The 19,309-nt window shown below is 54.9% G+C and overlaps 10 protein-coding genes across 10 annotated transcripts; 6 read left to right on the forward strand and 4 right to left on the reverse strand.

Moving 5' to 3' along the window:
• Window positions 1-480: 480 nt before the first annotated feature.
• Window positions 481-1,875, forward strand: HMPREF1541_00582 (uncharacterized protein; the record flags this gene model as incomplete). Its single annotated transcript, XM_008712888.1, has 1 exon — window positions 481-1,875. The coding sequence occupies one exon, from the start codon at window positions 481-483 to the stop codon at window positions 1,873-1,875; it is 1,395 nt and encodes a 464-aa protein (XP_008711110.1).
• A 497-nt stretch (window positions 1,876-2,372) lies between these two features.
• On the reverse strand, window positions 2,373-3,693 carry HMPREF1541_00583 (uncharacterized protein; the record flags this gene model as incomplete). The annotated part of the gene is made up of 3 exons (XM_008712889.1): window positions 2,373-2,529; window positions 2,606-3,488; window positions 3,537-3,693. 3 exons carry the CDS (start codon window positions 3,691-3,693, stop codon window positions 2,373-2,375), a joined length of 1,197 nt encoding a protein of 398 aa, XP_008711111.1.
• A 266-nt stretch (window positions 3,694-3,959) lies between these two features.
• HMPREF1541_00584 (uncharacterized protein) lies at window positions 3,960-5,140 on the reverse strand (the record flags this gene model as incomplete). Its single annotated transcript, XM_008712890.1, has 5 exons — window positions 3,960-4,184; window positions 4,240-4,282; window positions 4,330-4,462; window positions 4,513-5,021; window positions 5,058-5,140. 5 exons carry the CDS (start codon window positions 5,138-5,140, stop codon window positions 3,960-3,962), a joined length of 993 nt encoding a protein of 330 aa, XP_008711112.1.
• Window positions 5,141-5,772: 632 nt separating this feature from the next.
• HMPREF1541_00585 (uncharacterized protein) lies at window positions 5,773-7,763 on the forward strand (the record flags this gene model as incomplete). Its single annotated transcript, XM_008712891.1, has 5 exons — window positions 5,773-6,211; window positions 6,351-6,465; window positions 6,512-6,890; window positions 6,939-7,201; window positions 7,250-7,763. The coding sequence occupies 5 exons, from the start codon at window positions 5,773-5,775 to the stop codon at window positions 7,761-7,763; spliced, it is 1,710 nt and encodes a 569-aa protein (XP_008711113.1).
• Window positions 7,764-8,224: 461 nt separating this feature from the next.
• HMPREF1541_00586 (uncharacterized protein) lies at window positions 8,225-10,392 on the forward strand (the record flags this gene model as incomplete). Its single annotated transcript, XM_008712892.1, has 2 exons — window positions 8,225-10,052; window positions 10,124-10,392. 2 exons carry the CDS (start codon window positions 8,225-8,227, stop codon window positions 10,390-10,392), a joined length of 2,097 nt encoding a protein of 698 aa, XP_008711114.1.
• A 575-nt stretch (window positions 10,393-10,967) lies between these two features.
• HMPREF1541_00587 (uncharacterized protein) lies at window positions 10,968-11,631 on the reverse strand (the record flags this gene model as incomplete). The annotated part of the gene is made up of 3 exons (XM_008712893.1): window positions 10,968-11,034; window positions 11,219-11,376; window positions 11,470-11,631. 3 exons carry the CDS (start codon window positions 11,629-11,631, stop codon window positions 10,968-10,970), a joined length of 387 nt encoding a protein of 128 aa, XP_008711115.1.
• A 914-nt stretch (window positions 11,632-12,545) lies between these two features.
• On the forward strand, window positions 12,546-13,675 carry HMPREF1541_00588 (uncharacterized protein; the record flags this gene model as incomplete). The annotated part of the gene is made up of 3 exons (XM_008712894.1): window positions 12,546-12,946; window positions 13,010-13,539; window positions 13,593-13,675. 3 exons carry the CDS (start codon window positions 12,546-12,548, stop codon window positions 13,673-13,675), a joined length of 1,014 nt encoding a protein of 337 aa, XP_008711116.1.
• A 366-nt stretch (window positions 13,676-14,041) lies between these two features.
• Window positions 14,042-15,085, forward strand: HMPREF1541_00589 (uncharacterized protein; the record flags this gene model as incomplete). The annotated part of the gene is made up of 2 exons (XM_008712895.1): window positions 14,042-14,343; window positions 14,392-15,085. The coding sequence occupies 2 exons, from the start codon at window positions 14,042-14,044 to the stop codon at window positions 15,083-15,085; spliced, it is 996 nt and encodes a 331-aa protein (XP_008711117.1).
• An 843-nt stretch (window positions 15,086-15,928) lies between these two features.
• Window positions 15,929-16,664, reverse strand: HMPREF1541_00590 (uncharacterized protein; the record flags this gene model as incomplete). Its single annotated transcript, XM_008712896.1, has 4 exons — window positions 15,929-16,024; window positions 16,073-16,307; window positions 16,361-16,498; window positions 16,561-16,664. The coding sequence occupies 4 exons, from the start codon at window positions 16,662-16,664 to the stop codon at window positions 15,929-15,931; spliced, it is 573 nt and encodes a 190-aa protein (XP_008711118.1).
• Window positions 16,665-17,289: 625 nt separating this feature from the next.
• Window positions 17,290-18,677, forward strand: HMPREF1541_00591 (uncharacterized protein; the record flags this gene model as incomplete). Its single annotated transcript, XM_008712897.1, has 2 exons — window positions 17,290-17,352; window positions 17,400-18,677. The coding sequence occupies 2 exons, from the start codon at window positions 17,290-17,292 to the stop codon at window positions 18,675-18,677; spliced, it is 1,341 nt and encodes a 446-aa protein (XP_008711119.1).
• Window positions 18,678-19,309: the final 632 nt, after the last annotated feature.

Raw genomic sequence — 19,309 nt, forward strand, 5'->3', positions numbered from 1 at the left:
TACTCTTTCATGCTCCCCTGTCTGTGGTGCAGCACGCGGCCTTCAGCACATGCCCGAGGTCCAGCTCAAAAGGAAAAATGTCGGGCACTATCAGGGTCTGACTTCGCCAAGCCGGCCGGTCTTCCGCGAGAGATGGCACCCATGTGATTGGTACCACGGCTAAGCGTCAACTTAGCCGGCGCAGAAAGTCCCTGGGAACAAGCATGTGACTCTTTCTGCCCACCCACAACGCCCCTTCTTCATCATCTTTGCGCCCATCCACCGCTCTTCTGCACCACACCTCTCGATATTCTAGCCTCTCGACGGTGGTGCCTCTGTTTGCATCGTTCTACACAAATCGTTACGCGCTATGTAGCCTGTCTATTTACCTCCCACCGCTACCCGCCTCACTATTGCCGACTACTCACCTACTCCGTCATCATTCCCACGCCGAGCTCGGACTTGTCTCTCCTCTGACACGTGAAATCTTTGATAATAACCATGGAGGCCCAACACCCTATCAACCCTCCGTACGCTGCGCCGCCGCCTTTCTCTCCCCCAGCGTCGCATCGCTCTTCGGCCGACCTGCCCAAAGCCAATGTGATGGACCTGGACTCCACGCTCTCGGAGCATGAGCGCTCAACTAGGGCCGCCAGCGTTTTGTCGGGTATGTCAGTGGAAGATATGGAAGCAGCAGAGACCTTGAACAGTCTACAACAGAGCATATTCAACACTACCGCCATACCACACCTTAAAGCCGACCGGTCAGAGTATTCCTCGCCGTCTCACCAAGGCCCTCCTCTTCATGTACATACCACCACATCCTTCCACCAATCCCAACCCGAACCGCTTTTGAGGCTATTCACCAGCCAATACCCTCTCGCTGCTAGTCTCCTCAACGGGAGCTTGACGGCCTACAAAACCACCCAATCCTTCATCCCTGGTGCCGAATGGACCGAGCGAAACGTTGGCCTTCCAATTGCTGGAACTGTCGCGAGAATCTCAGGTGTCGAAGGAGGCTTGCGATGGGTCCTCCAGCCCAGAAGAGATGGGAAATCCTCCAGCGATCCCCGCTCTCCAGACGTTGAGAAGGGCTTCGATTCTCATCAACAGGCTTCGGAGACTCTCCCAGCCTACAGTGCTGGTGACCGCTCACCACCCTACACCGAGAACGAAGTGGTTATGCTCCAGCAAACGCCTCAACATCAGCAGCCTCCGCCGGGTTGGCGCCAGCAGCTCCTGGTCTCTACCAGCGGGCTTGGTGTAGCCATGAGTGAGGAAAGTTTGCGAAGTCTACGCTTCTGTCTGAGCTGGCTGAGGTGGGCCAACGGTAGACTGGGCGAGGCCATTCAGAATATTAAAGCCCTGCTAGATCGCTACGGGGAAGGTGCGCCTACTGGTGTAGGCTCCCCCATGTCGGTTGCAAGCATTACTCAGGACCAACACGAGCAGAGGCAGGCCGCCATGTCGGCCCGCATCGCCGCCTTAAGGAAAGATGTTTTGGAGACGTTGAAGAAGGTCGTGGGTATCGTGTCGCAGTACGCGGGTGGCGCTTTGCCCCAGAACGCCCGAGATTTGGTACACAAGCATTTGACCTCGCTGCCTCAACGATTCAGCATTGCCAACGCCATGGTCCAGAACGGCGATGGCAGTACCAACGATGCCAATCGTGTCATGGTGCTGGCTCAAGAAGGACTGGACATGATGACTCAGGTGAGCAGGGTGGTGAATGACACCCTGGTGAGTGCCGAGGGATGGTGTGAAAGACTCGGCAAGAAGAACGGCCAGCAGCAAGAGCAGCAAGTCGTAGGAAACGAGAAGGCGTCCCTACAAGCGCTAGACAGGGAACGAAGCATGACTGAAGGCCGGGACACGGATGTCAAAATGGAGATGTGAGGTTGGAGCTTCTCCCAAGGAAAAGCACGAGGCGTTGAGGAGCACTTATTGGAGCCGGGTTTACCTGCCCTATAACATTGTCCTGTAGCTAATGTTCGGGGGCCTACATACAGTGTACAAAAATGGAGAACGAGCTCTCGAGATGCTCATGATGGTTACCTAGGCAGGCGTCACTTGTCCTTGCGCGCAACCTTCGAAAGTGCAATCGTAAATTCGCAATTGTTGTACACATTTCTCTACAACGTTGCTAAAAACATCCCGCGTCGCCAGCCTGCCCTGCGCTGCCTGGGCCAAGCCCCCATATATTTCCCGCGATGCCACCATTCGTCCATATACAGTGTGTTCTCGCCACTTTCCTTCCCGCGTCGTGCTAGGCCGTGCCGCAGGGCCAGCTATACTATACTAGGTAGCCAAAGCTTCCCAAGGAGGAAGAGAATCCGTACAAAGGTGGTGTGTGATTTGTATATAGATAGTAGGGATAGTATAGATCATCAACATCAGCCAGTGCCGACGTATTTGAACCAGTTGGGGCGGCAATCCTCCCTTTGCAGCCATGACTCTCCGGCGTAGAACTGGCCGGGCTTGCAGCGCCGGCATTTGGGCGAGTTGGGGCAGTTGAAGAAAGGGATGTGGTTGTAGCCAATGTCCTTGAACCTGTGAGGGAGACGTTCGGTCAGCGTGTGCGAAGTCTTCCGGAGTGAAAAAGGGAGGGGAGAGTTCAAGAACATACCAGTGTATTCGCGACGCGTCCTCAAACAGACCCAGAGCGATGCTGTGAACAGGCGCGTCGCCCCAACGCTCGTAGAAGAACCCTCCGGCCCTATCCAAATGGTTGAAGTAGTCTTGATAAGCTGGGCTGCGCCAGAACTCCATGTCGGCGATCTCAAAGTTGGACCAGAAATGGCAGGTGGAGTAGCCGTGAGCTTTGAGGTTGTGCTCGGGACGCCTTTCGCTGTCGACCAGCCAGGCCATGGCGTTGTTCTTGTGCAGGTACTCGGGATGCGCCGCGAGAAATTTGATGGTTTCGGGCCACAGGGTAGGTATGCTTTCGGGGGAGTCGTAGAGGTTGATGTTGAAGCCGTAGGTCTTGTTGTGGTCCTGCATGTAGTGGAAGACGTCATAGTCAACGTCGCAGAAGAACTGGACCTTGGGCTCGACGCGCCAGTAGTAGCGGAAGTCTTTGAGGGCGGGATGCTGGTAGAACAGCCCGCTGTTCCACCTGCACATCTTATGGTAGGATTCCTTGTCCCAGTACTGGACGTTGTGCTCCTTGAGGATTTGCGCCGACTCGAGGTAGAGGTCGTGGTTGATCCAGGATGGCGTGTCCCAATGCTCCTTGGGGATTTCATGATAGAACACTTGCGCCTTGGTCAACTCTTGGGTCTTCTTCTTGAATTCCTCGCTAAAGGGCTCGTCATTGAAGAAGGACCATGGGTAGTTGTATTTGTGATTCCAAGTCTCTTCCAGTTGGCGCATTGTGGGAAGCAGTTCACGCAGTTCGCTGTTGCGAACGAGGGAAAGAAGGGTGGCATTGATTCGAGGGGAGTTGGGATTATTGGGGGAGTAGTCGTGCTCAGTGTGTCGCCATAGGGGTTCTGGAGGTTCGCCGATTGCTGCCAACAGTCAGATCAGTTCAGTCGCTGAGCGGGATGAGTGCGCACGGTCTAGGAGGGGATCCCTCTCCATATTCTCAATGGTTTCGCCATTGCGGTTCGGGGGCGTGATGGGGGCAACAGGCCGCGTCAATTGATAGAGCAGAAAGAATACCAGTACAATCGACAATGCACCGAGAAATCTCACCGGTCTTGCCACTGCCATAATATGCGATCAACTACTGCCATCAGGGAACTGACAGCCGGATAGGAAGAGGAAGAGATAACTGTTGACGGAACTTTTTTGGAGTAGGGACATGTGTCCAGGCACCGCGGCTGAGAACCAGAACGAGACCAGAGGCACCCAAATTCACGTCACGTGCACATCTATTCTGACCTCTGCACTTGTTCCTGATGTTTCTCATTATCTATCTATGCAGCATAAGATTCACAAGGGCAATGTGCTAGGTCGATGACGACTCTGATAACTCGCTAACCATCGAATTCAAACTTGGGTGCACCCGTGAATTCCGGAGAGGGCTTATATCGGAACATATGGCCTCCTTCATCGTCGGCTTTCGCATGTGGGCTTCGATCCTTTCCAGTCGCCACGAATATTATATCGTGATTCTTGCCGCCCCATGTCGTACACGCCATGTTGTTGGCGGAAAATACGACATCCTTAAGATGCTCCCCTGATGGGCTGAAAACCATGACCTGCGCCGATCCTGTTAGCTCTCGACGATGGCAGCAGTAAGACAGCAACGCTCACCCTGTAGCTGGCGAAGACTGCGATCCAGAGGTTGCCCTTGGTACTGTCTCGAGTCAATAATGGACATTGTACGCTCAGCTGTTGACTTACTCGACAACCATGCCATCGGGCTCCCCGTAACTGCTCCGCCGATCAATGAACAGCCTCTTGTTTGAGATACTCCCAGACTCAAGATCAAAGTCATACGCAAACACCTTCATCGCGACGCTGTCATTGAAATACACTGCCGTTGTCAGCTTCCGGTCGTGGTCCTTATGGGGGGTAGCACCCTACTGGTCTTGTTGTCAGGCGCCCATGCCAGACCATTACCACAGATGATGCCGCTTTCCATTTCATGCAGGCTCCCATCAGGATCATACCTCCACAGCCGACCTTTGGGCTCGCCATAGTCCGCAGGCAGCTTGTTGGCCCCATATGTAAATGCTTTTCTGTCAATTTCCGCCAGCCAGAACCTGCCCTTGGCGTCTACGCCTCCATCGTTGAAACGGAAGAGGTCTCTGTCGGCCGTCGGGATGATTTCCTTCACCACCTCCAGCTTGCCAGTCTCTTCATCCATGAAGGCAACACCTTGATAATATGCACAGATGTAGCCGGGCCGATTGCGACGGAAAAAAGCCACCGTGACGCTGTCCTCCAGTTTCAATACACGCGCTCGACCCTGTGCGTCGCCAGTCACTGGGTCGACCTTGAGGATATGAAGCTCGGCCGGCTCAGCAAGACAGTCGACCCAGTGCAGTGTCGAGTCGCTGGCCCGGTAGATGGGCGCCTCACCTTTTCGATCGCTGTCAGCATCCGGCAAGCTTCAATGAGAGGGGTACTTGCCCAAGACCATTGGGGGGTCACATTTGTACCAGGCCTGCCCACCCTCGGTGCTTTCCTTTGGGCCTGTTGAATTAGACATCGTGACAGTCCTTGCTCTGGTCTCTGATGCTGCAGTCCGATTTCAAAGTGGGGTTGTTGCCACCGTATGATGAGCTGAGCCCGAAAGTGCTATATGTCGTTGTCCTAGGTCGTTCTTTCTATTCATTTAAGTTTCCTGCCAGGTACTACCGGTATCTCACTTCGAACCTTTTGAGCTTCCCTAAAGTTCCTATAGATCTAGCCACCTCCAGTCGACCTCCTACCCACATGCATGGCAAGGCTACTTCATCAAGCGGCAACGATGCAACCCCACGGTGGGATGTCGAGACTATCTCATGGGCACTGCCCACCGAGACTGACCCTGCTCTGCCATGCTCGCCGATCCTGGCCGGGCCAGGTTAGCTGTCTCTACCTGGAGTAAGCCCGCCGATCCCCGCAAGCCACGCCTCCCTAGCGTCATTGCTGGCGCTGATGGCGGCGCTAAAGACGGTTCCCGTGGGCCCGTGGGCTCCTCCCGGCCCTCATCCTCTATCAGCGGAGATTCACTTCGCATAGGCGACACGGCCCGTTCTTCACTACCGCTCAAGCGAAGAACGAAGGGCGCGGTATATGAGGGTGAAGATGCGCTGCCTCTTCCCTCCTGCAAGCCTCTCACTTTAGACCGATCTCACCATGTCTAGCCCCGACAACAACGTCCAGCTTTCGAGGCTGCAACGCGTCAGGCGTGCTTTCAGCTCAACTTCGGCTTTCCATCAAGCACTCATCTTGAAGAGCTCGACTTCGATTCTGATCAACGAAGATCTGGCACCTACACCACCCATCCGGCAGCGATGGACGGTCTGGAGTTTCTTCGCCTATTGGTGGTCCGAAAGCTGGAACGTTAGCACTTGGTCAGTTGGCGCTGCCATCATCACGCTAGGCGCGACTGTCCGTGATGCGCTTCTTGTGGTACTCTTCGCTAACCTGCTTTCCGCCGTTGTGATTGTCCTTAATGGCCGTGCCGCCGCCAGATATCACATTGGCTATCCGGTGCTCTCTCGATCCAGCTTCGGCATCTACGGCCAGTACTTTGTCGTTGTTCTGCGGAGCATACTAGGAATTATCTGGGGTGGTCAGTTACGCCCTGAGCGTTAGCTCTAAAGGGAGGATGGTCTCTGTGTTGCATTCAAGATGTCGTCTTGAACGCGATCCTACATCATCTACTCCAGTGTCTGACTGTCTCTGATCAGACCTTTACTGACGTTGTTCAGGTGTCCAACTGTATTTTGAAGGGCAGTTCATCTCGATTTGCCTCAGATGTATCTTCCCTGGCTGGGCGCGGATCCAGAACACGATTCCCGCGAGCCAGCATATCACAACACAGGAGTAAGCTTGACTCGTTCATAACGGAGTGAGACGCTGACAATGTCAGGATGATTGGGTTCTTCCTCGCCTTTTGCTTCACCATTCCGTTCCTTTTCATTCATACCTCAAAGATCACCCACCTTTTCTCAGTCAAGTCGGTCATCATGCCGGCTGCCGGCCTCGGAATCGTAATCTGGGCCACATCTGAGAACGGGGGCGTCTCTTCGGACAACCTGATTGACTCGTCGGCGAGGACATCGACCGCGGTGTTCGCCTGGGGGATCATTTCCCAGTTCAACTCCGTCATGGGTGCCAACTCGGCCCTTCTGGTCACTGTCCCTGACCTGGCAAGGTACTCGAAGACTCGAAATGCACAGCTTTGGGGTCAATTGATCTCGCTGCCCATAGGCCAGACGCTGTGTGCGGCCTTTGGGGTGATATCCACGGTAAGTCTTCGCACGATGCGGATAAAGTATAATTGCTAAGATGCCCAGTCGGCCGTGCTCAACATGTGGGGTGAGGCTTACTGGAACCCATACGCACTGCTCAACGGTATTCTCGACCACTCTTATTCGTCCAGCGCACGAGCTGGAGTCTTCTTTGCATCTGCCTCGTTTGCTTTCGCAACCCTGGGAACCTCGATCGCCTGCAACTTCATTCCGTTTGCAGCAGACGTCACTTGCCTCGTTCCGAAGTACATCAACATCATCCGTGGACAGTTCCTGATGCTCATCATTGCCTTCGCCATTGTCCCATGGTATGTACCTTGTGCGAATAAGCGTCGCTCGGGCTAACACTGTCGCAGGCGTATTGTGGCCACAGCTAACGGCTTTCTCAACTTCCTCGGCGGCTACAGTATCTTCCAGGGCCCAGTCGTTGCTATCATGATCATCGACTACTTTTGGGTCAGGCGGGGAAATATCGCCATGAACGATCTCTATACACGCTCGTCTTGGGGCCGCTACCATTACTTCCATGGCTTCAACCTGCGGGCGTTCGTATCTTTTGTTATTGGGTTTCTTCTCCCGTTGCCTGGTTTCGCCGCCAGCTTTGGCTACGACATTGGTACAGCGGCACCACGCATGTATGCTCTAGGTTGGGTTCTGAGCTTTTTGATGGGTGCTTTGTCCTATTTCGTCATTTGCCTCATCTTCAAGGTGCCGGGCGGTGATGGCAGCCATCCGTTCGAGAGCAGGGTGGCAGACGCCCAGCAAATCATCAACGAAGGCGTTCATCTGGATGGCGAAGCAGAGAAGGAACGCGATCTTGACCACGCGGGTTCTACAACCACCAAGGAGGCTCGGAGTACTATGGTGTAGGATATGGGTGGCATCGGCCGGCTCTATTCTACCTAGGTAGAATAAGTGGAGGCAGCAAAGATCATGGTAATCGTGGTACCTCGACCTGACCCACAGAGGCTGTGCATAACTTGTTCCTCTTCATGACTATACCAAGCCGGCAGTAGCTATAAAGTAAATCTACAACTGGGGCGAGCCTTTCACTGTCAGTGGCTCTGTCTCCCAGCGTTAGTTGAGCAGCGCATGAGAGGCGAATCTTGGCAAGGCATGACCGGGCGCGTGCGCGAAGCTTGAGCTTGACTAATCTCCAGGCACCAAGCACCATTCCTCGCTATCCTCCCAAGATAGCCGTTCGCCCCATAACAGTAGCCTTCGACGTCAACCGTCACACCTCACGGTTTCGGACTGAGAAGCCATGTTGTCCGACCCTGCCACTCTCTCTCAGTAGCCTGTCGGTGCAGCATGATGCACTCACCGCTCCGATGCCGACAGAAAAACGCTACGCCTGTGATGACTGCGAGAAGCAGTTTGTCCGGCCTGAGCATCTCTACCGCCATCGCTTGAATCACAGACCAAAGCGAATCTACAACTGCTCCTCGTGCTCCAAGACCTTTGTGCGCCGCGACTTGCTCAATCGTCATGAGAAGCGCCACGAGCAGGGTATGCCCGGCCAGATCGGTCGCAGCTCTTCTCTGGTCTCGTCAACAGTAGCGGACACGCCCTCAGAGCCACATTCGGCATCAAGCCATGGACCAACTCCAGGACCAAGTATCATGCCCCGGAGCACACCGCTGATGTCCAATCCCACTCCCGAAACTACTCAGTTGTTCTTCGATTCATCGACCGATGTGCAAGGCGTTCGTGAGGACATTGACTGGCTGTTCAGCAACGGTAACGTTCCCGAATCCGCCGCCGACGGCTATTACAATGCAGCACCATGGGCTCCCCCACCGCCACTGTCTCTTTCGCCCAGCAGTAGCAATTCTTTTCAGTCGGCGGGAGACGTACCCAACCCTCAGCCCAGCGAGTGGAACGAGGTGCGTGCCAATGTACTGTCAGCCTTGGACTTGATTCTACCTCCACCAGTCCTGCAAAGCTCTTTCTTCGAACCCGAGAGCCTGCAGACCTTCTACGGCATCTACTTTGCCAACTACAATGCCCACTTTCCCATTCTTCACGCGCCGACTTTCAACCCGCAAGAGGCCCCTCCTCTGCTGATGGTGGCTATCTTGACATTAGGCGCAACCCTTTCCCCGGATGAGACACATTTCTCAACTGCAGATAAGATCCACGACAGCCTGAGATGGCTCATTTTCAGCTCCGAGGCTTTTCGACCACCTGCACCGCTATGGTGCCTCCAGGCCTTACTATTGGCCCAAGCACAGGAAAAGATGTTCTCGTCTAGAAAGCACCACGAGATGGCGCACATCTTCCACGGCGCCATCATCACGCTCATGAGGCGTGGCAGCTCTTACACAAGCGACCGGGCGATGCCTCCAGAATCGTCTTCGCTAGAGAAAGGATGGCGCTCATGGATCGATCGTGAGCTTGGTCTGCGTGCAGCGTATTTTGCCTTCATCATGGACGCCCAGCATGCTTCCATATTTGGGCATACTCCTGCCCTTTCTGTCAGTGACATTCGGCTGCCTTTGCCATGCCCAGACCGGCTGTGGGAAGCCACAACGGCATCTCGCTGGAAACGCGAACAGGCACGTCCCGAAGAGATGCCCGAGTTCCTGCCAACACTGCGTGCAGTTCTCGCCCGAAGCCCACTGCCCTCGACGTTCTGCGCTTTCTCTCGCTTCATCATCCTTCATGGCCTTTTCTCACTGGCAAAACACATGGAAGCAAGAGAGCTTACGTCCATCGACGTGGGCAGCCATCCACTTTCACTTGAGGACAACCGCAGCAACCATAGCAGCAATTCCGAATCCGGTGACGGCTGGCGCGAGACGCTGGACCGTGCGATAGAGACTTGGTCGTACTCACTCATGTCCCAGGAAGCCTCGTTGTGCCTCGAGGCCGCTCGAACGTTGCAGCGCATCGCTCACATTGTGCTGCACGTCAATCTGATCGACTTCCACGTCTTGGCTGGCGCGCTGACTGGGGCTCCATCGTTAACGGGCAGTGAAAGAACAGCGGCCGAATACGCACGGTCCAAGCATCGCATCGAGCATTGGACCAAGAAACCGGTGGCGAAGCGGACGTTGTCGCACTGTTTCATGCTGGTCCAGGAGACGCTGTTCTCGAGGCGTCAGTATCAGGCTGCCGAAGACAACATTGCTCTGCGGCCGTGGTGTCTCTACAATGGTGTGTTCACTCCCCCATCCCTTCCTTTTGTCGTTTTCCTGATTAGGCATCGCACTGACACGAATGAACAGCTACTCTTATCATCTGGTCATGGGGCATGCTCACACAGGGCAAATCCTCCATGCCGATCCTCTCAGCCGAAGAATACATCACGCACATGATGAGCTCCCTGCGCAGCGCGGTCGGCAGCCAGAGCCTGCCGGGCGCCAACCGCACGGACGGCCTCGTCGTCTCCGTCCGTCGCTCATTGGCCAATTGTAGGTGGGAACTGCTGCAGGAGGCATTCGTCACACTCGGGAAGCTTCTCGAGATTGATACTGAGGTGGTGCATCGCAGCTGAATGAGTATCCAGGGGAGAGGAAGGGGAAAGCGGATAGGCCGGTACGAACGATCACGAAGGCGGTCAATGATGACGATGACGCTTCATAAATTTACATCTATGTTGTCCCGAGATTGAGGTGTAGATCTCGGAAGCCTTGCGAACACGAAACTTAAGATGCTGCAAGGAGTGGGCTCCATCGGGCAGCAAGGACACGATAGGCACCAAAACGAGGTAGTTCCATGAATCCGAAATGGGTTTCACAGTAAGAAGACTGATCTTGTTGGGGGTCCCTCGAGAAAAATTGGCAAGCTGAAGCGCACTTCTCGTATTTATCTTTTTCGTCTTTACCGAGAAAGTCTATGCTTCGGTCCGCATGCTCAATGCTCGGTCATATATGTGGCTCTGGACGGAATTGCGAGTCTGCCCTACAATTATTGTTAGAGACCTTGGTTTTTCCGCATCGAAGAGATTCCGTCTTGGGACCACGGAGCCCAAAATGGTCGCGACTCACGGAGTTGGTTGGTTCGCTGGGGACGGCGGAAGGACAAAATAATTTGCTCGCTTGGCTAGCTATTGTGGTAGGCCGGCAGAACTCACAAGACAGCGACGCACTTGATCTCGACGTCGGTGTTGAGGGGGAGCGTCTTGACCGCCACGCATCTAGGCAAGATATGTCAGTTTTAGTCAGGTGTGTCAAATCGTCAATGTCAAACATGGATGTAGATGTCTGTCAGATTTGCGGATCCGATCCGATCCGATCCGACGATTCGGGTGCTCCGATGAAGCCATCCCCATCGAAGTTCTGCAGAAAGGGTACAAGGAAGGGGGATCCTGATTGACGTACGTCCGCGCAGGCTTGATTTCGCCCCAGTACTGAGTGTAGATTTCGTTCATCTTGGCAAAGTCGGCCATGTCGGAAAGGAAGACGTTGACTTCGACGGCCTTGTCGATACTGGAGCCGGCGGCCGAGAGGACTGCGGCTAGATTTTTGATGCATTGATGCTGTGAGACCGGAAGTGTTTGTGTTAGTGTATCCGTAAAGGTCATGTGATGGCTATGTGTATGTGTATGTTGTGGCTGTACATGTACACGTACCGTATGGGCTTGGATATCACCATCAACCAGTTTCCCTGTCGAGGGGTCCATCGGAACCTGGCCAGAGCAGTAGACGAAGCCATTAGCAACTATAGCCTGGCTGTAAATACCCGGTAGGGGCTTAGGGGCGTTGTCAGTCGAGACCGGCTGCTTGGAAGACATGCTTCTGGAGTGTACTGTTGGATGGGGGGAGCGGTCTCGGTGCCTGTCAAATAATAATGGCGGCACTTTTTTGACGTCGGAGGGGCAATGAGAAACTTGGAGATGTTTTCTATGGGGGGGGGTAAGAACAGCCGAACAGAGGGATGGGGATTGGACCAAAGAAGGAAGCCCTGGGCTTCAAATACCCCTCCGTAACGCTCTCGGCGATTCGCGCCCTGCGCGCCTTTGGCGCGACAACGGTCGGACAAAGGGCCGTTGTTACAAATCTACCAAGACCTGTCGTGTACCATCCGTTAACGGGCGAATGCTACCTCAAGAATAGGTGTAGGGTGTGCGGTTGGCGATCCGTGGAGCACGACGGACGAGGTAGCAAAGACGCGAATGTGCCGGTACCTTGGTGGGGCAGTAGTAACCGTCGCCTACCCCCACCGCCATGCCTAGCCCCCAAAAAGAGGGTCTGGGAAAACTCCACGCAGTCAGCAAGGATATGCAGACGAGTAGACCATTTTGGTACTGGGTTACGCTCTACGAGTTCCGACAGCTCGGGAAGTCCAAAATGTGTCAGGGCTCTCTACCAATAGACATGTCCCGAGAGGCTTCTCAAGTGCCACAGGCGAGGTGAGCCAGGCCCTTGGATCCGGGCTCTGCTGCTCCTCCTCACCGCTGATGCTTGTGCACTGGCATGGCAGCAAAACCTCCAGACAGTCGTTCGGGCACCAATTCTAGACCTGTGACGGCAAGTGGATCGACAAGGCACCCCTGGCAGGCCTGCAGCCATGGGGTCGATGCCGCTCAATATGAGGCTCTGATCGTCTCTTCTCCCTAACATTCGTCTCCGGCCCAAAAGTATACAGCTCCCCCCCAAGCAACAGTGTCCAGGCTCGCGACATACCCAGACCTAGATGCAGGCCATCATGAGCCATCCCCAGCCACCGTATCCCATTCATCCTTCGGTGGCCAATCGACTGCACCCCCAATACGTCGCCTTCTATAACGAATATCTCCTTCATGCCCCGTTAGTCCACCATCAGCCAGTGGAGGTATCCCGCATTGGCGGCAGGATTATTCCTGGTGGCAGCGAAGCCCTCCCTGTCGGTAAGACACAGGACTTCTCTTTTAAGCGCCGAGAGACCAATGGACCCGAAGTAAGGGTCCGGTGCTTCACGCCTCCGGGTGAAGCTCCTGCGGATGGATGGCCCGTCATGCTATACAGCCATGGCGGCGGCTGGGTATTGGGGAATATCGACACCGAGAACCCAGCATGCACCAACATGTGCATCAGAGCCAACTGTGTTGCCATCACAGTGGACTACAGGTACGAGCTAGTTTCCCGGCAATGCGACGAGATGCGTTAAGACCGTCTGCTGATGAGTCTCAGACTCGCACCAGAAGATCCATACCCTGCTGCGGTTCACGACGTTTGGGAGGCTCTGCTCTGGACCGTCTCCGAAGGAGCGCAGGTTCTGAACTTGAACCTTCACCGTTTTGCTGTGGGTGGATCCAGTGCGGGTGCGAATCTCGCTGCTGTCTTGACCCAGAAGCTGCTGTCGAGACCAGAAATCCACTCACAGGTCACACTGAAGTTTCAATTGCTAGTCGTACCGGTCACCGATAACACAGCCACTGTCGAGAATAACAAGACCTGGAAGGAGTTTGAATTCACACCGGCGCTGCCAGCGCTGAAGATGATGTGGTACCGAAAACATTATCTGCCCGATATCAATTCCTGGGCAGACACAGATGCCTCGCCACTGCTCTTCAGCGCAGATCACTTCGCGAAGCTTCCGCCTGCCCAGATCTTGGTAGGAGAGGTCGATGTGCTCCGCAGCGAGGGCGAAGAGTATGCTCGCAAACTCCGTGAGGCCGGTGTGGCCGTAGATGTGGAAGTCATGCGCGGGATGCCCCATCGTGAGTTCAGACACCCTGTATTGATGCCGTGTTTCAGCTCACCAAACGTCTAGCGTTCATGGCCATGGACAGCATCCTCGACGAAGGGCGCAGAGCCATCAACATCATGTGTGACAGCCTTGCGAGGGCTCTCTGACGGCGCTCTAGGCGGTCGCCGTCGGATTGTAGCTCAGGAGGTCGTTAAATCAAAGTGCATCTGCGAGTGATCGTTTTGGCATACAGCAGGAGTACCAGACAGGGATGGGGTGGGCAGGTACAGTTGTCGACCGTTTGTAAAGCGTGTGTCAATATAGCCCCGAACAGCGAACAGCCACGGTGGCAGCCTGTCTTTTGAATACAGATGACCGATTTGAGGCGACTGCGTCAGATGCACGTCGCCCAAAGCAATATTTTGCTTGCATCCTGCATTTAGGGCTCGGCTCGACGCAGTAAAGTTCTAGACCTGCCAACTCATACCCGCTATCAGTTCTGGCCTTTCTTGTACAAACCACTCAGGTGCAGAATGGAGGTCATTCGCGAAGCGCCAAAGGCATCGACTTTTGTGCCCCTCGCTGAACACCAGTCCGCCACGCCTGCCTCATTCTACACCGGGCCGCCTGTCCTGCACTATCATAGCGACCGCAGCAAGGTCATCGTCCTAGAACGCGATGCCTCCGGCGCCGCCCTGCTAGAGCCACTCCTTCAACACGCCTCCAGCGCGCCCGGTGCGAACACCAATGGCGGGGCAGAAACCAACGGCCATGGCGAAACCAGCGACATCGAGCAAAAAGTCCTCGAAGACGTGGACGTTTGGGTCACATCAGAGTAGGTCGCCCCTCCCATACGAGTAGCATTGGAACTGACGCTCTGTAGCAAACTCTTCCTGTTCTCGAATGTTGCCTCCACGGGCCTATCGATACCCTATCCTAGCATCTCGTTACACGCTATTCAGACACTGCCCAGTGCTGCCTCGGGCGAGGCCCCAACTCCATCGCAAGGCGTCTATATGCAATTAATGGCTTCTAACAACGACACTCTCATGCAAGACCCGGACGACATCGAGCCGGAATCAATCTCCTTGACCATTGTTCCGACAGCATCTGCACCCCCACAAGGAATGGGCTCTGCAGCTGGCGCTACTACGGCAGCGTCAGGCGACGAGATCGAGAATGAGGAGGAGCCCGAGCAGACCCCAGCACAAGCACTGTTCAATGCTCTTTCGAATTGCTCCAATCTACATCCAGACCCGGTTGAAGACGAGGAGGAGGATGGAGCACAAGGAAGCCGCCTGATCCAATCAGGGCTGGCCATTCCTTTGGGTGGTGAAGGATCCGGCCTGCCTCCGCCCATGCCCGGAAGCGGAGGTTGGATCACGGCTGAGAACATGCACGAATTCGTTGACGAGGATGGAAACTGGATCGAGGATGCGGGCGAAGAAGCTGCAGGAGAAGCGCCTCTTGGTCCAGGTGCAGGCACCGTGCGGTCGAGAGACGACGGGGAAGATGGCGGCGGCGGAGACAATACCGCTGCTGACGGCGAGGATGCTAAATGGCAGAGAACTGGATGAAGGTGCTTCAGTCGCCTCATGAGTCGAGATATGCTAGGGCTGGATCCGTCTGGAGGCTCCGTCTGTAGCATCCTGGATCAGAAAGGCAGCATGATACCGCTGAAGTATTTAATAGAGCGATTCTAGCCATCCATCACGCTGTCATGCGGCTACGATGCGTCCTAGGAACTCCTCCAACTCGTCGACATCAATGACAACCCGTAGGTGCAGCGAAGCTCCCATACCAACGGCACACCAGGACCCTACTAAATCGACAGGCGGGCTCTCCGAACTTACAGCCGACGATGCCGAAAGACCCCTTGCTGTGGGTTCGGGGAGGCGCCCATCAATTGTATCGACGCTTGTTTGCATCACCACCTTGCGCGATCCGATCTCCGTGGCGGAGCAGCCAACCACAGTCGCAAGTACTGGAACGAATACTTTTGACTTGCCGCACACCTGGCGGAGATTGGACCGCTTGCTAGTGGGTGACATACTAACTAACGTCTGGGGGAGGCAGTTGACGTGGGGTGTGTCAGCGGCGGTGGTCGGCGATATCGACGGGAGGGCACCCCCATCTCACAGCTGAGAGACAAGAACGTCTCTCAGCTGTGAGATGGGGGTGCCCCCCCGTCGACATTCGTGACCCCTGGGTGTGTGTTTCTTTTTAGGTGCGTAGCAGGTCTGTGGGTGGGAGGCGAGAGACAGTAGACGCACAGCAGTCACATCTTGGCCGTGAATGGATGGTTGAGCAGAAGGTGCCAAGAAAATGCAGGCAGTGAATATAGAACGACAGAGCAGCGCTGTCGGGGCTCCAACCACAAAGCCATTCCGCGTTTCTTACCACCGCTATCACAGCAGCCATTAGAGATACGGTGGTTGTGGATCTGCTTCGTTTGCGCTGTACGAAATCCGTCCAGCAGGGAGGAAGAACAAAGCAACGAGAGCGCCCCCTCGGACCTGTATTGCCGTCAATAATGGCAGATGGGAAATGTAGGCATAGCTCACCTGAGGGTAGTGGTGCGTCCCGGGACCTGGAGAGGTCCAGCCAGCACCTTGCCATCCCTGCATGCCTTTGAGTTCGGCGGTCTCATCGAACTGGATGACACAGTTGATCTCGCCGTAAGGGTGTTGGTGATATTGGCCAGAGTATTCCTCTTGGCTGTCCATGTACACGGTGGTGATGCTCAAGTACTTGGTATCTTCGTTGGGCAATGCCACCTTGCTGCGTCGGTATTTGGGTCTGGCATCGTTGTGTGAGCATTATGGTCGTGGATCCGGAAGAGAAGAGCGTACCCGTCCATTTCAATAGTCGCAACCCAACCCTCGTCCTCACGCACAGCACGCCGAATGTAGCTGCAGAAGTCCTCGTAGAACTCGTTGCCTGGTCCGTAGTTCTTGTTCAGATAGGCCTCGAGCTCATGTCCTGGGGTGCTGCAAGGCGCTCGACATCAGGCACGGCTCAGACCAGGCAGGAAATGTACAAAGAGACTCACAGGTTCTGAACCTCGTTGATGAACTCTTTACAGCGTTCGACAAACCGCTTGGCGTTTGGGTGTTTCTCTAAGTCGACGCCGATCTTGTCGCCTTCGTAAGACATGGTCACAAACATATGAGCAGCGGATCTGGGGTGCTGGTTTGCTTCCTACTGATGACAATCGAGCGCTATAGAGAGGCTCTTGTATCCCTCGTAGAGGATGTCAATTATGTCACTTAAGTCAAAAGTTGCTGACGCATGGGGTTTATTCCACTGCCGAGTGCAGAGGCCGAGGAGGAGGTAAGCCCCGACCGAGAAACCGCGACCACTAAAGCCTCCGTCGTGGACTTCCACCGGGCTTCATCAGCCGGCTACAACGTGGTCTACCAAATGACTCGGAACAAGAGCAGTCAATGATCGTCAATTTGCACGCCTTTGCGCTCTCATCCAGAGAGCTGCGGATCCTCAAGGGCAGGAGCCTAGCGAGCCCAGTCCCGATGTGCTAAATATGGAATGGGGTCAGTACGCGTGTATGGCCAGCCAACGCAAGGCTACTGACTTCTCACCATCTCTCGAGCACGTTTACCCCTGATTGACTGCTTGTCGCCGTTCGCTCTTGGATCATTCGCAACGATCAATATTGTACTACCATCTAATGTGTATATAACAAGCGCCGGCCGCTTCGGACTCGTCTATTCAGTCACGACCAGCTACTTTCTTCACCCCGCAGTCATTCCACAGTACCGCGATGGACGCAGCCCAACGCAAGTCAATCCTGCGAGTTCTCTTCATCTCGCTGCTGCTGGACCTCGTAAGAGCCGTCCAACGTCCTTGAGCGAAGTCCACTGACAGCAGTAGATCTCATTCACTTTCATCCTGCCATTGTTCCCGTCACTTCTGTCCTTCTATCGAAATCTCGAGACTCATCCTTCATCGACTTTAAACCAGATCCTCCACGGCCTCAACGCATACAAGAAAGCATTTGGACTGCCGGTCAACGAAAAGTATGACATTGTATTACTAGGAGGAGCGCTCGGTTCCTTATTCTCCCTGCTACAAGCCATTGCCAGCCCAATTATAGGGATAGCCTCCGACAAATATGGACGCAGAACCGCTCTGCTCTGGAGCATGTGCGGAAATATTGCCAGCGTCGCGCTTTGGTGTGTAGCAGTCGACTTCCGCACCTTTCTGCTAAGCCGAGTGGTTGGTGGACTCAGCGAGGGCAATGTACAGCTGGCCACAGCCATCGCCACAGACATTAGCGACGAGAGCCAGCGTGGCTCTACCATGGCATTGGTCGGTGCGTGCTTCAGTGTCGCATTCACCTTTGGTCCGGCCCTTGGTGCAGCCCTAGCCAATGTCACAGTCGTGGCTGCAAACCCCTTCGCAACAGCAGCTGGCTTCTCCTTGTTCTTGATCGTGGTGGAGACGCTGTACCTGTATTTGCGATTGCCAGAGACCAGACCTGTCGCCCCAACAGCAAAGGCCGACACCCGCAACAAGACCGGCCAAGCAAGACCGTTTGCGCACGTCAACCAGCCCTGGTTGCTCAACCTCGTCCATTTTCTTTTCCTGCTTCCCTTCTCGGGCATGGAGTTCTCTCTGCCATTTCTCATTGCCTCAGAGATCTTTCCTGGTCACCCTTCGCCATCCAAAATCAACGGTCGTGTCCTAGGCCTCGTCGGACTGATCGCTAGCTTGCTGCAAGGCTCCGTTGTTCGGAGAATGCCGCCGTTGACCGTCGTTCGAATGGGTGTTGTCAGTTGCGCCATCGCATTCTTCATGCTGGCGCACATACAAACCATGTCCGGCCTGTACGGAGCAGCGGTGTTCCTTGCAGTGACGTCCGCTACAGTAGTGACCGGCCTCAACAGCTTAGGTAGCTTTGAGGCCGAGGAAGGCAATCGAGGTGAAGTTCTGGGAGCGCTGAGGAGCTGGGGCCAGCTTGGACGAGCAATGGGACCAGTGCTATTCTGCAGCCTGTTCTGGTGGACTGGACGCCAGACCGCCTACACAGTTGGTGGCTCGTGTGTGCTTGGAGTTGTGGCCCTGACGTTTGGGGCTCTCAGGTCTCCTAAGACGACGGAAGTCGTTTCTAAGCCGACGAATGGTCACGCGATCAAAGGCGGTTCTTAGCCTACCGTTATGTTGACGTCAACTGTTCGAGCAGGTACACCTGCTATATTGGAACGCCTCGCCGCGCGGCTCCATGCTTGCGTTGATTCGAGAGCCACGCAGCTTCTCGGTCGCCATATTCCAAGAGTTGGAGACATCGCGCTGCGATCCTCAGCGACGACAGCATGCAGCGTAAGGCTTAGCAGAATCTCAGCCTCGGTCCGGCATATCACGACAAGAGGATTATCTATGTAGCCAGATAATACTCACACCGCGTCGGCAATTGAAAAGTTGGGATGCCTTTCGGTCCTTAGATACTTATGTCGAAGGCAGTTGTGCAATGAACGGAATCGATATGAAGCAGCCCACGTGGGCGGCATTGAGGAGTCGACAGTGAATACGATGCGATCGACCGGCCACCGGCTCGATTGGCGCAGGCTGGAACACGATTCGCTTCTCCACAGCATCCGGTGGGCGGCAACTTGGCCCCGGCTAGAAACCGGATTTTGCTGACCTCTACCCTTGTACCCCTGCCTATTTGCCCCATCGTAGTGGTGTGCGCCACTCAAAGGAACACACATTCCTTTACCTGGACAGGGATTACATTCGCTGGAGAGGAAGCGTCCGCGAACTGTGGCTTGCCCTGACGTAGC

This window comes from Cyphellophora europaea (assembly GCF_000365145.1).
Source record: "Cyphellophora europaea CBS 101466 unplaced genomic scaffold supercont1.1, whole genome shotgun sequence".
Classification (NCBI taxonomy): domain Eukaryota; kingdom Fungi; phylum Ascomycota; class Eurotiomycetes; order Chaetothyriales; family Cyphellophoraceae; genus Cyphellophora; species Cyphellophora europaea.